At 40.7% G+C, this 14,247-nt stretch overlaps 1 protein-coding gene across 1 annotated transcript in view; it reads left to right on the forward strand.

The window, feature by feature from the left end:
- Window positions 1–14,247, forward strand: part of LOC137240749 (clavesin-1) — a 49,355-nt gene that overhangs the window by 9,462 nt on the left and 25,646 nt on the right. Inside the window, exon 2 of the mRNA XM_067767427.1 lies at window positions 5,472–5,740. Within this exon, the coding sequence (XP_067623528.1) occupies window positions 5,483–5,740 (258 nt within the window). The 5' untranslated portion in view covers window positions 5,472–5,482. The remainder of the gene's footprint in view (window positions 1–5,471; window positions 5,741–14,247) is intronic.

Raw genomic sequence — 14,247 nt, forward strand, 5'->3', positions numbered from 1 at the left:
GTCGAATCAAGTCCAATCGTGTTCTTAGGAACTATTCGTGGTACCCATTGCTTTCAATGCGTTCTTGACCGTCTGTACGCTTCGCTCTGCTTGTCCATTAGTTGCCGGGTGATACGGTGCTGAGTATTTGTGATATTTAACACCGACGGTAGTCAAGAAGTTGTTAAATTCCGCGGACGTGAAATTTGTTCCATTATCAGATACAACCGTTTGAGGAACGCCATAAGCCACAAATACGTCGTCCAGCAAAGTAATTGTCGCGGCCGCCGTAATTGATTTTGTGATTTTCACCTCTAACCACTTGCTATACGCATCCGAGATTATCAGTAGCATTGCTCCTTCGAACGGCCCCGCATAGTCAATATGAATGCGTTCCCACGGTCCCTTGGGATACTCCCAATGATGATCGCCACTTTTCTCGGGTATATGAATGAGCGGGCGATTCCTTTCATCTTGACAATCCCTAGGTGTGATGTGTGTAAATTGTCAAGCAGTTTGGCTCTGTACTTTGGTGGAATGACGACGCGATGCTCGAACATCAAACATCCTGACGATAGCTTGTAACTCACTTCTGGGGACTTGTATCCTGTTCTCTTCAAGCATTGACCTGTTTCCAGCAGTTTCATTATTTTACCCAGTCGCTCGTCTTTTCTGGATTCGTTTGCAATTTTGTCGGATCTTAATGGTAATTGGTTGATTTGGCGAATCACAAAGTTGTCGAACTCGTCGTATTCGTCTGGATTATCCGTATATGCCTGCCGCACATGTCCCACCTGTAATGCTTGCTGTCGTAGAGGGTGGGCCCGTGAAAGATAGTCAGCGTTTGCCTTTGAATTTTTATACACCACTTCGAAATCGAATCTACTAGAAAGTCTGCGTAATTAGCCATTCTGCTAATGCAAAGTACTGGTAGAGACTTGTCTGGTTGTAAAATTTGTGACAACGGTTTATGATCTGTGATTAGCGTGAAATGACGCGCGTACAAATATTTGAAAAATTTCTGAACTGCCCATACTATTGCCAGTGCCTCTTTGTCCATCTGTGGGTATCGCTGTTCTGCAGTATTTAGTGTTCGACTTGCGTATGCAATGGGTCGTTCAGTTCCGTTCTCTAAGCGATGTGATAGTACCGCTCCCAACCCTGTTTGACTCGCGTCCGTCGCTAGTAGAACCGGTAGTGCCGGGTTGTAGGGTATCAGGACTTGTGGAGAAACCAGCGCATGTTTTAGATACTCAAAGGCTGAATTTGCCTCTTTGGACCAGTGAAATTTTTCGCTTTTCAGCATATCGCGCAATGGTTGCGCTCTCGTCGCCAGGTCTGGGATAAATGCACTATAGTAAGTAGCTTTTCCTAAAAACAGCTGTAGCTCCTCCACATTCGTTGGTTTGGGGCTAATCAGTACAGCTTCAATGTGTTTGTCAGATTTATGCACCCCCTGTGTGTCGATGCGATGGCCTAAAAACTCCACCGATGGAGTAGCAAAAACACACTTTGACTTATTTAAGCGTAGACCATTGCATTTGATGCGATTTAGCGTTGTCGCCAAAACCCTCAGCAGCTCTTCAAAATTTTCCGCGAACACCAAGATGTCATCAAAGAAATTTAAAACGTTTGGCACTCCTTGCAGGAGCGTCTTCATTTTTCTTTGCCAAATAGCTGGAATATTTGCTGCCCCATATACCGCACGAGTCGGTCGTACTAGTCCGTGTGTAGCTGTGTTTAATGTCAAAACATGTGCGAAATCATCGTCGATCGTAAGGTGTGTATATGCGTCGGTTATATCCAAGTGACAAAATATCGCCACTTTTTTCATTTTATTGAACAAGTCTTCCGCTTTAGGAATCGGATGTTCGTCAATAATCATTCTTGGATTAACCTTTGGCTTGTAATTGCCAGTGATGCGAATATCTCCATTTTTTTTCGCGACTACATGTGTTGCTGAAGCCCATTCCGAATGCTCTACTCTCACGTAAAAGCCAGACTGGATTTTGCGATCTATTTCCTTGGCATACGCCTCTCTCAATGCCATTGGTATTTCGCGTGCTCGTGCGAACACTGGTGTGGCTCCCGCCTTCAGCTTCACTTTTGCAGGCGGCCCTCTCAACTTACCCGCTGTCGTGTCAAAGACTTCTTCGTAACTTGCAAGGAGATGTTGCAGCCGTTCTCGTTGATTTTCTGAAAGTTTTGGCGCGGTTGAACTTATAGAGTTAATTTGCCTGGCTGACGAAAATAGCTCCGAAAAGTTAATTTCACGTGAGAATTGTGAGATCCATTCTCTGCCGCAAAGTGTATCGAAATCTTCTTGAACAACATACAGATTCAGGCGCCGCTTAGTCCTCCCCATTGATGCGGTTACTACAACCCTACCCATGCAGTTCACTCTATGCCCCGTGTAGCTTGTAAATCGTCTATCTGTTTTTAATAATCTAAAATTCGGTTTTATAGTGCGAAGAGTTTTATAATTAATAATGGCGCATGGGGCACCCGTATCAAGCTCCATCTGTATTTGCTTTCCATCGATATTTACGTGAAGCATTTTTCTGTCTACTGCTTTACATACATTAATGCTGTTCAGCTGCTGAACTGGTTCGAGCTCATCCTCTGAAATCTGGTCTAGTTTTGCCTTGCACACTTTTGCAATGTGGCCCAATTTTCCACATGAAAAACATTTGGAGCTACTGAATTTGCAGTCTTTTCTGCTGTGTTGGCCCCCACATCCGTAACAATTTGCGGATTTTTCTGTTGGCTTCTTGGTCAACTTTTCAGCATTTGCATTTCTTTTTGTTTTGACTGGTTCGTATCCCAGTTTAAACGTTGGTTCACTTGGCTGTTACCACTCTGTACACTTCAGATCTGTTGTTGCACTTTGTGTTAGTTCGATTGTGTGCGCAATTTCGTATGCCTCAGTAAAATTGTTTGGTTTTTTACTTATAACCTCATTGCAAATATAGCGTGACTCCACGCCATACAGTAACTGCTCTGTTAACATCCTATCCAAAAAGTCGCCATATTCACAATATGCAGCGCCCTTTTTTAAACGAAGTGCGTACTCGGCAATCGATTCGCCTTTTTCTTGCTTACTTTGTCTAAATTTGATACTTTCAGCATACTTGTTCCGTGAGCCCTCAAAATGGCGAATTAACACGGTTTTTATTTCATTGTATTTCAGCGAGTCAGACGTCTTTGGGCTAACAAGTATTTTTAGTGCGGCGTTCCGCTCTGCCCCATATGCACGAGTACGAATTTGTGTTGTTCCTCTTCTGGAACTTGGCTCAGCTGTAAGGCCCAATCTACGCGTGTGAAAAAATCCTGCACTGAGGATTTGTCTTCTGACTTTTATTCTGCAATACTAAACGGTGGCGGTTTGGTTGCTGCCCGCTGATTTGCATTTGCCGCAGCACTGTGGGACGCCCCCTCTACAGCCTCGCGAATTGACCCTGCCAATGCATCCATCACCCTCTTCAAATCTTCCGGTGTGAGGCTCATCTTTTTAATCCCACTTTTGACACCACTTTTGTATATGTATATTTACTCAGTTTATTTAATATGAGCGAATATGAACATTTCAATATAAAATGTGTTAAGTTAATACTAAAGAACAAAAAAGAATAAGCAAAAACAGAGGTGCCAAAATGATAGTAAATTAATTCAGTGTGTGGCGTTACCACTTCGTTTCATACATAACAATGGGATGATTCAAAGTTGGAAGAAAAGGCTGGTGGAGAGGTTTTCTGTCAGGAGCTCATTGTAAGCCGCAAGCTCAGACAGTAAAATCTCTGTAGTGACTTCCAAGCGAAAGTCGCAGCGATAAGAAATAATGTGGATGAGATGCTATCCAACGACAAGTGGTAGTTGAGGCTACTGTTGTGTGGGCGAACCGGTAAGAGAGTGTCTGACCTCGCTTGCTATTTCCACGGTGGCCACCGTGGTGTGGTGGTAGCGTGCTCCGCCCACCACACCGAAGGTCCTGGGTTCACGCTCCGGGCAAATCAACATCGGCAGTGATTTGGCAAGCGCACCAAGTATATTTTTGCCATTTAAAGCTTATCAGTGGAAACTCATTTGCCTTGTAGATGCCGTTCGGAGTCGACATAAAACATGTACATCCCGTCCTGCCAATTTGTAGAAGCAATTTAAAAACTCGACCTAAAATCTCTTCGGAGGCTATCCCACCTTACATTTTTGTTTTATTTTAAGACTAGAATTGTTGGGATTAGGGGCATGGTGATATCCCTGGAAAATGTTAGGCTGATCTCTTGCAGTTCCGCTTGCAACTTGCGATCCTTCTCGTTAAAAGTGTATGAAATACGGTCTGCAAAACTTGTTGTGTTATTCAAGGCTCATTCGTATTTGGCGGTTGGGGATCTGATGTGCCACTGCCCAATGAGAGTAGATGCTATACCTCTGAGTGTACTGGAAACCCAACCTGCTGCAGCTGCATTAAACTACAGACCTTTATGTCGTCCAACCTCACAGTGTCGAATACACACGGATCTAATCAGCGGAATAAAAATGGCCATTCGAGTATACGACATAATGTCTCAGCTACTAATCACATTTTCACAAAATCCGATGCTACCGTTCAGCACATCCTGACGCAGTTTCAAATATTTCAAAATAAACAGTGACCACATACTCCACTCTTGCTATTATAAATTGTTATCAACAAGCGATGACATCTGCTTGGTCTTCATTTACCCACCAGATATCTCCGCACAATTAAGATAAATATTTTCTTTGAATTTAAGCAGAAGAAATATTTGAACAATGTATGCAAAGCTTAGAATAAGTAAAGAAGTCAACAGAGCCTCCAAGAACGAGCTTTATTACCCACTTTCTTAACGAAGAGACCGCTTGAATTCGAAGAGAATAATTTATTGTCAATTTCAGCGGAGAATACCTCCAGTGAGAATGCTTTATTGGCAACTTCCCCAAAAGTGAACCCTCAGTGGCGAAACCACATACCCCCCCCCCCGATTAGCCCACTAGGGGGCCAACGCAAGGACAGGATATGAGGCCTGTAAACAATCACAACTGCTTTTCCTGCTCCTTGCGAGAAAAGTTTTTAAAAGCTACCATGATAGAGTCGCGCAAGTGATACACCGCCTCTTACAACCAGTATAACCTACCGCGGTCATATTCTAACCCCGAACCCGTAGAAAGAACTTTGTATAAAATATACATATAATTTTAGTTAGACTAGTCGGTATCGCAATGAAATGTTGCGATTTACCTTCGAGCAGATTTATGCCGAGCTTCTATTCCAATTTGAGTTGTGCTTCTTTTAATTTTCCTTTCAAATTGGTGTGACGGGGCCTACATGTTTTATGCCAACTCCGAGGCAGATGAATCTTCAATAACATTACCGCTGCTTAATTGAGTGATCAAATTAAGTGGCGTCAACGTTAGCCACATATCAGAAAACCAGCTCTAATCCTATAGTACTTTCTAAATTTTTTAATTCTTCGCAGTTCACACATACATGCACATATTAAGTACAATAATGTCGAATGCCAACAGTGAAGAAGCCTTCAATATACGTATCGGTTACTTGAAACCCGAAACTGAGGAAATTGCCAAAAATGAGCTGCGTGAAACGCCCGAGGTGAAGGAAGCCGCCATTAAGGAGCTACGTGAACTTTTACATGCCGCCACAGATATTAATTACAAGGACGATGATGAGTTTTTGGTGATATTCTTACGTGCTTGTCATTTCTATCCACAGAGTGCGCTTGAGAAGGTAAGTTCAAGTAGAAAGTATGTCTGTGGGAGGCAAACAAAATAATTAGTAAGTTAAACTCTAGTCTAGCTATTTAATAGAAAATAAACCCCCCAGCGGGTTAGGGGGTTAGAATATACCTGCGGTAGGTATGCCTGTCATAAGAGGCGACTAAACTACCGGAGTCAGGGGGTTTGTGTAGCGCAGCCCTTTCGGGTTGCCAGCGATATACATATCGTCTCCAAACCCAAGGTGGATCCTGTTTCATTAAATGCCAGGGCTCTGGCGACCCCGAACTTGTCATGGATCTAGAGGTGGGAGGGCGGAATGACCTAGAAGGCATGTGGTCATAACAATTCGTTCCAGAGATGGTCGGGCTTGGTACCTGAACGTACCGGATCTGCATCCGGCAAAGGACCATCAACTCGATAACACTCCCCAAGGCCTATCGCTACAACAACAACAACAACATAGAAAATAAACTAGTAATTAGATGAAAAAAACAATTCAAACTCGAAATTTTACGCAAATTAAAGCGTTTGTATTACGGTATGGTTAGAAATAATACTAAATATGGGTTACTCGTATAATCAAACATGCCAAACAGCTCTCGTACGCGAAGGTGAGCATTGTACGCACGTGTGTTTGCACCTACAATATTTAAAAAAAAATTTAAAGCACAAAAAAGTAATGCAAATAGCGATTATTTACTATTCTTTGTTTTCTTAGCACGTCAACACAGATATACAGTGGGCGGCAAAAGTATTGTCCATAAATGTATACATATACATTAGGGTGGTCGTTATAAATTTGAAAACAAAGGTCCAGTCTCTTTCCAACATTTTCACATATATATTTTGGTCACGATTGGAAACGGTTAAGACGTGTTGTACTGGGATCAAAGTTCGAATTGCCCTACGAAGAACAAAAGTGTATCATCAAACTGTGTCATCAAGATCCCGATACAAATTTAGCACGTAAATTCAAGAAAAAATTTCTGATCCTGATATTTATCTGCATCAATTTCGGCGGCCACCATAGTGTGATGGTAGCGTGCCTACCTACCACAACGTATGCCCTAGGTTCACACCCCGGGCAAAGCAACATGAAAATTTTAGAAATAAGGTTTTTCAATTAGAAGAAAATTTTTCTAAGCGGGGTCGCCCCTCGGCAGTGTTTGGCAAGCGCTCCGGGTGTATTTCTGCGATGAAAAGCTCTCAGTGAAAACTCATCTGCCTTGCAGATGCCGTTCGTAGTCGGCATAAAACATGTAGGTCCCGTCCGGTCAATTTGTAGGGAAAATCAATAGGAGAACGACGCAAATTGGAAGAGAAGATCGGCCTTAGATTTCTTCGGAGGTTATCGCGCCTTACATTTATTTATTTTTAATTTCGGATCCACAGAAAGGCTCTGTTGGTTACATAGATTTTTGACAGCTAACCCTTTTACACTTGGTTGTTCGATATTTGCCAACTATTTACCACACCACATAAATTTTTACTTTAAGTCTGAAAAATAATAGGCGTCAAAATTCCAAAATGATTGGATCACCTGATTTGTAATTGACTATCGCTATCTCATTCTGCATCTCTTTCTATCACCCGCTGAAGATATGCGCCACCATATTGAACACCGTGTCAAAACGCTAAAAAGTAGCCATATTGAACATCCTGTCAGGCAGTTGACAGATAAGATATCACACTTAGTTATCATTCACAATGGTTGCTGGTATCCAAAGCAACGGGTGGATACCATAGCAATCGGCGCGAGCGGCGGTAGTCATGCTTTTTCGCTTGATAGCCGGTCTATTTGATCGTGGCCAACGTGATTGACAAGCACTAGTGTGTTAGTTTTGTGAGAATGAGAAATGAGCAAGTTCGCGGAAGAAAAAGATTTTACGTTGCGGTTTATTGAAACCTACGGATGCTTACCAGCATTGTGGAATGTAAAGTGTGAAACATATTCCAACCGTTTTTTTTTTTTTATTTTCTTTCTTTTTTTCCACCAAAACAAATGCAGTTACAAGCAATAAAAAATCGTCATCCAATGACATGTTTACGTCCACACGCTACGAATTTTCAATACAACTGGCGCTTGATGCTTTCTGCTTGTGTGGTGGCGGGGCAAGCGACAATCACCCGATACGCACACAACCACCCATTGCTATGGTTACCAGCATAATTTTATGTACTGTTGCCAGCCAGCATTTGAGTTTACCGTGTTTAAGGCCGCGGCACAATGACTTTGTTCATATAGGTGCGTTTAACACAAGCTTATGAATTCCAATAACATCGCCACAATCAACCAAGATGTTGCGTTTGTAAATATGAAGGAACTCAGACTTGGCAATTGAAGTTTATTTCGGCAAGGCCCATTCACGTACAAAATTTCGCGAAGCACTGTTATAAACATTATCTCTATACAACAATAATACTTGCTAAGATATTTTGTGTCGTATTAATTTGTTATATTGCAATTTTTAATTGCGAAAAATGTTAGAAAAGTTACCAACCAGTGGATAAAATAATTGCACTTGCAAAGTGTGCCAACACCCTTAGCCAAAGCAAATGTCAAATTCTTCTTCTTATGATTTGCTTGCAACAAAATTTGGGAGTTGGCTACTTTTCCATATCAGATGGCGCCACTGTCGCCCAATCTACCGTTCTCCATAAAAATACGTGCAATCTACTCATGATGCATAAGCTTGTGTTAAACTCATCTATATGAAAAATTGCTTATGTGACGGAGCTATTGCACGATGAAATGTGCGTATAATGCCTGGTTTTTCAGTGCAAGTTTAAACTCTAGTTAAAGTTGACTAGAGTTTAACCTTGCCACTTTGTTCGATAACATACAATTTTGCTGCTCATCTCAGCTTAAGCCACCGAAGTGTTAGGGTTAAACTCTAGTCAACTTTAACTGGAGTTTAAACTCGCGCTGTGAAACCCGGCATAAGTTATACAAATTGTCTAAATTATTTGTCATACAAAATTTGACAGTTCATTTACACACTAGATAAATTTATACGTTTACACAATTTATAGCTAATTTATAAGGTTAAATGAGTCCCCCTAATTAGGAAACGTTTGTGAATAACAAGCACTCTTTCATGTGTACACATAGGTTGAGTGCTGCCAACTCTTATAGAACTGATCCGAATCGTTCCAGTAAGATCTGATCGTAATACAGCGCTGAATGGCTCATTGAAGCGCTCTTTATAGTATTGCCAACAAATTTCATTTTCTGACTTTCCATAGAGAAACCTTTATTATGATCCCTGTGTAGGGTTGCCAGACGTCCCGGTTTTAGGCGATTTGTCCCGGTGTCCCGTTCCAACCCTAAAATATCCAGGTTTTTAAAAAGCCATGACCCCTACCAACTATTTGGTTTGCTTATAATGTGTGCTCCAGCTAGTCTGAACCAACGACCGACTTTAAAAATTCTAGCATCGCTAGATAGTTGCACATTGCACAGTACACATATGTATATCGATTATCGATATTCTTCCTAATTAGCTAAAAATATATGACTGTTTAATTGTATTCTTTTATAGTTATGTAAAAAATGTTCCATTCACGAAACCTAGTATTTAAACATACATACATAGTTACATATATACCTACTTATGTATATGAACCACTTTAAAGATGAGGCGGCCCCCGTGGTGTGACGTTAGCGTGCTCCGCCATCCACACCGAGGATACGCCCCGGCAAAACAACACCAAAAATTTTTGAAACAAGATTTTTAAATTAGAAGAACATTTTTCTAAGCTGGGTCGCCACTCGGCAGTGTTTGGCAAGCACTCCGAGTGTATTTCTACCATGAAAAGCTCTAAGTGAAAACACATCTGCCGTGCAGATGCCGTTCAGAGTCGGAATAAAACAAATAGGACCCGTCCCGCCAATTTGTAGGATAAATTAAAAAGAGCACGACGCAAATTGGAAGAGAAGCTCGGCATAACATCTCTTCGGAGGTTATCGCGCCTTACATTTATTTATTTTTTTTTTTTTCTTTAGAAGTATTTATTTTGAATTGTAGTTGTGATTAGCTGTTTTAGAGTACCTGAAATGTATATCATTTGTTTATGGTTTTATTTTTGTGTTGTGTAAATAAAAAATAATACTTATGTGCGTAAATAAAAAGAAATGTTAATGGGTTTTGGTGGGGTGGGGGTTGGATGTATACATACATATCTTGAATTTTCAAAGTGTCCCGTTTTGCCCCAGGGGGACCTGGCAGCCCTATCCCTGTGCGATACCCTTTAACCCTTTTCAATCGGTACGCACATTTATATGTGACGATTTTGACCTCGGTATTACTGTTTGAGGTGATGAGACTAAAAAAAACAGGTTATTTAATTTATAGGAACCACCCTAATACACGTATACATATATGCTATTTGAAACAAAAATAAAACATTGAAACCTAACAGAGTTTGAAAAGACATTGGTCATACCATATATACATAAGTAAACTGAAACGTAGCTGGAATCAGTAGTGATGTCACAAAAAACTAACCAAAAGTCATTTCTTTGAGAAAGAAATAAAATCGATTTATAGCTGGTTCTGATCGGTTTTATGAAAAGTATCTCCCACCACTCGCTCATGTGCTACATACGTCGCCTGACTTTAAAGATACCCACTGGAGGAAGCTACAGACCTCTGCGCTCAGAACTACCACACCATAACGGAGCACAACGAAATGCTTAAGCCCCCATTACTGATACTTAGCATAGACTTGACTTGACTTGGCGTAAACTTGGCAACTTAGCCACGATTATACTCCACTTGGCGCATAAAATCTGGCATCATAATCAGCGTTGAAATTTATTTTTAAATAAATGTCAATTTGTATGACAAAATGTCAAAATGAAATGGAAACAAACAAATGGCATCTCAAAATGTAAACGTCACTTAGAACTTACATAGAAAATCAAAATTCAACAGACTTCTAAGTCAAGTTAAGTTTTGAGTAATCAGTAACATGCAATGTTTATTTAACAGAACTGTAAGTGACAGTTCGCAAGCCAAATCAAGTCTATGCTAAGTATCGGTAATGGAGCCTTTAACGGAGAGTTTCTTTTGAATTTCCAGAAACCTGGGCATCCAAACAGACAAGGGGCACATCTACGTATGCACTGTTAAGAGCTATTTAGTCTAAAAGAGACTGAGAAGATCTTCAACCTCATTCACGCAAAGCCTGTAAATTCTTATGCCGAGTTCTGCGCGGTAAACCCCATTCTAGGTGCTGAATAAGCAGATCAACCGAAACTGCTCTTCACTCTGTGGTACCTGATACATTGAAAGGTCGCTCAATCTCAATCTCAAGTACCCACTGGTGGCATTATTGAATATAGCAGGTGCCTTTAATAATGTTATCCGCAGGAAATCACTTCGATTTTAAAAAGCCGGTAAATCGACGCATGCCTTACTGAGTTTATCCATACACTGGAAATATTTCAAGAGGTATTCTTCACAACAAGTTACAAAATGTCGAATCGTATTCCACCCGAGATTGGCGGCGAAAGCATGGCTTTCAGCGATAAAGTCCACAATCTAAGGATCATGCTGCAACAACAACTTCGTTGTTATCATGTAAAAGAGCAATTGGTATCTTGTGGGGCTTTCCCCCCATACTAGTACTTATTTGGATTTATACAGCCATTGTACGCTCAATTCTAATCTATAGTATTCTGGCTTGGTGGCCGGCATTTAGAAAGGTCACAAGCTTCCATCACTTGCAATTAGCGACGCTCTTGCCTTCGCTCCGACGACAGTTGGAGAAGGAAGAAAGTTATAGTGCGATGATTTTGAGGCCCAATGCTCCAGTTTGAATGCCAGCACTCACAGATGTTTGCACTCTCATAGCAGCATTTCCTAGGAATTCCATATTGTGCATTCCAACGCGACAAGAATGGACAAATCAACAAATTATTTACCGATGGCTCTAAGTTTAACAGGAAGGTGGGGGGTAGTATCTCTTCACCGCACCTTGGACTAGAGATTTCCTTCGAATTCCTTTTTGTGTGCATCAAGCTGAATTGTTAGCAATACGCTGTGCTCTAAAACATTTTGATCCTGTGCCTAAAGACGACAAAGTCGACGACTGAATGACACAGATCTCTCAATGAGATTGCACATTATGAAATTAATATAGACACCAGGACACAGAGATATTAAAGGCACCTGTAGAGCTACTGAACTGGCCAGAAGCGGTACAACGTCCACATTCTTCCGATCTATCAAGGTTAAATTAGCCTTCCGATGATAAAGGACGCAATAACACTCTTCTGAACCTGAATAGGTCAGGTCTATCGTCACCGGTAGCGATTCTCACTGGTCCCTCTTCGATACTTAGGCACTCACGTCGCTAGAATGGCCATCTAAGCTTACGACTACTGCCGCAGCTGCTGATGTATTAGGAAGCAGCAAAACGTGCAGCGCCGTCTGTGTCACTGCCCGGCACTAAGTAAAAGGAGGTTGGCTGCTCTTGGTAAACCGTTTTTCAATGATATTTCGGAGGTATCCAAACTCAGAATAAGAGCGATTGATTATTAGTTGAACGAAGTGGTTCGTTGCGCGGTAGCTGATGCAGTAAGGGTTACTTACCATTTAGGGCATCACAATGGGCCCATTGGCGACCTTAGTGTCGGGCTGGGATGCAACTTCTTGGCCCAGTAACCAGTAACCCAACCTGGTGAAACTATAAAGCAATGTCCTTGAATCGATGCGCCAAGTGCTAGAGCTACAATGCAGTACCTCAAAATCGATTCGTTAGCCTGTATATCGGAAAAGAAAGGAAAGCTAAATTCAAGTGATTAGTAGCTTTTAACGTTAACCATAACAAAGTCAAAATACGAAGACAAGAAATCAGTATTCAGACTGACTCTAAGTATCAGTTGGTAAGTGGATGTCGATGATCGACGAAACTACTGTTTTATAGCGACTCTGGGGAGAGGTTGATAGTCGCTTAGGTCGGCAATTAACAAAAGCAACAGGGGAGATAAGTAATAAAATAACTTATTCAGAACAAAGCCTTATCGGAGCAGTTTGCTACTCTCAGAGGCTTTCCAATCACAAACCCCTGTTTTTATGTTCAAAAGGTCTTCTTCACTAAATTTGTTGTTGTAATGATAACACTGATCGATTGACGCATTACTGTGGTCACGTAATGTGAACCGATTTCTTGTAGACTGGCTACACTTCAAGCGATAAGGCTGACAAAGTTTATACAAATTGATTTTACACATACACAATGTATGATAACTCGCCAGAGTTAATCAAAGGTTAAATTTAGTTATATAATTCAAAACATATTTTCCAGATCCATTCAGATCACAACTGATCTACTTAATAGCTGTGTTTTTTTATACTCAGCTGAGCAGAGCTCACAGAGTATATTAATTTTGTTCGCATAACGGTACCCCGTAACGGCATAAACTAATCGAGATAGATATTGACTTCTATATATCAAAATGATCTGGGCGAAAAAAGAAATTCATTTAGCCATGTCCGTTCGTCCGTCCGTCCGTCTGTTCCTAAACACGATAACTTGAGTAAATTTTGAGGTATCTCAATGGAATTTGGTATGTAAGTTCCTGGACCTCATCTCAGATCGCTATTTAAAATGAACGAAATGGGACTATAACGACGCCCACTTTTTCGATATCGAAAATTTCGAAAAACCGAAAAAGTGCGATAATTCATTACCGAAGACGGATAGAGCGATGAAACTTGGTACGTGGGTTGATCTTATGACGCAGAATAGAAAATTAGTAGAATTTTGGACAATGGGCGTGGCACCGCCCACTTTTAAAAGAAGGTAACTTAAAAGTTTTGCAAGCTGTAATTTGGCAGTCATTGAAGATGTCATGATGAAATTGGGCAGGAACGTTACTCCTAAATTGGATGACGAACACGCCCACTTTAAAAAAAAAATTGTTTTAAGTCAAATTTTAACAAAAAATTTAATAACTTTACAGTATATAAGTAAATTATCTCAACATTCAACTCCAGTAATGATATGGTGCAACAAAATACCAAAATTAAAGAAAATTTCAAAATGGGCGTGACTCCGCCCTTTTTCATTTAATTTGTATAGAATACTTTAAATGCTATAAGTCGAAAAAATTTACCAATCCTTGTGAAATTTGGTAAGGCATAGCTTCTATGACGATAACTGTTTTCTGTGAAAATGGGTCGGTTTAAGCCACGCCCAGATTTTATACACAGTAGACCGCCTGTCCTTCAGCTCGGCCGTTAACTCGATAGTTTGAGCAAAAATCGATATATTTTTACTAAACTTAGTTCACATACTTATCTGAACTCACTTTTTCTTCGTATTAAAAATGAGCGAAATCCGACCATGACCACGCCCACTTTTTCGATATCGAAAATTTCGAAAAATGAAAAAAATGCCATAATTCTATACCATATACGAAAAAAGGGATGAAACATGATGATTGGATAGGTTTTTTGACGCAAAATATAACTTTAGAAAAAACTTTGTAAAATGGGTGTGACATCT

Source organism: Eurosta solidaginis, chromosome 2, assembly GCF_040869045.1.
Source record: "Eurosta solidaginis isolate ZX-2024a chromosome 2, ASM4086904v1, whole genome shotgun sequence".
Taxonomy (NCBI): domain Eukaryota; kingdom Metazoa; phylum Arthropoda; class Insecta; order Diptera; family Tephritidae; genus Eurosta; species Eurosta solidaginis.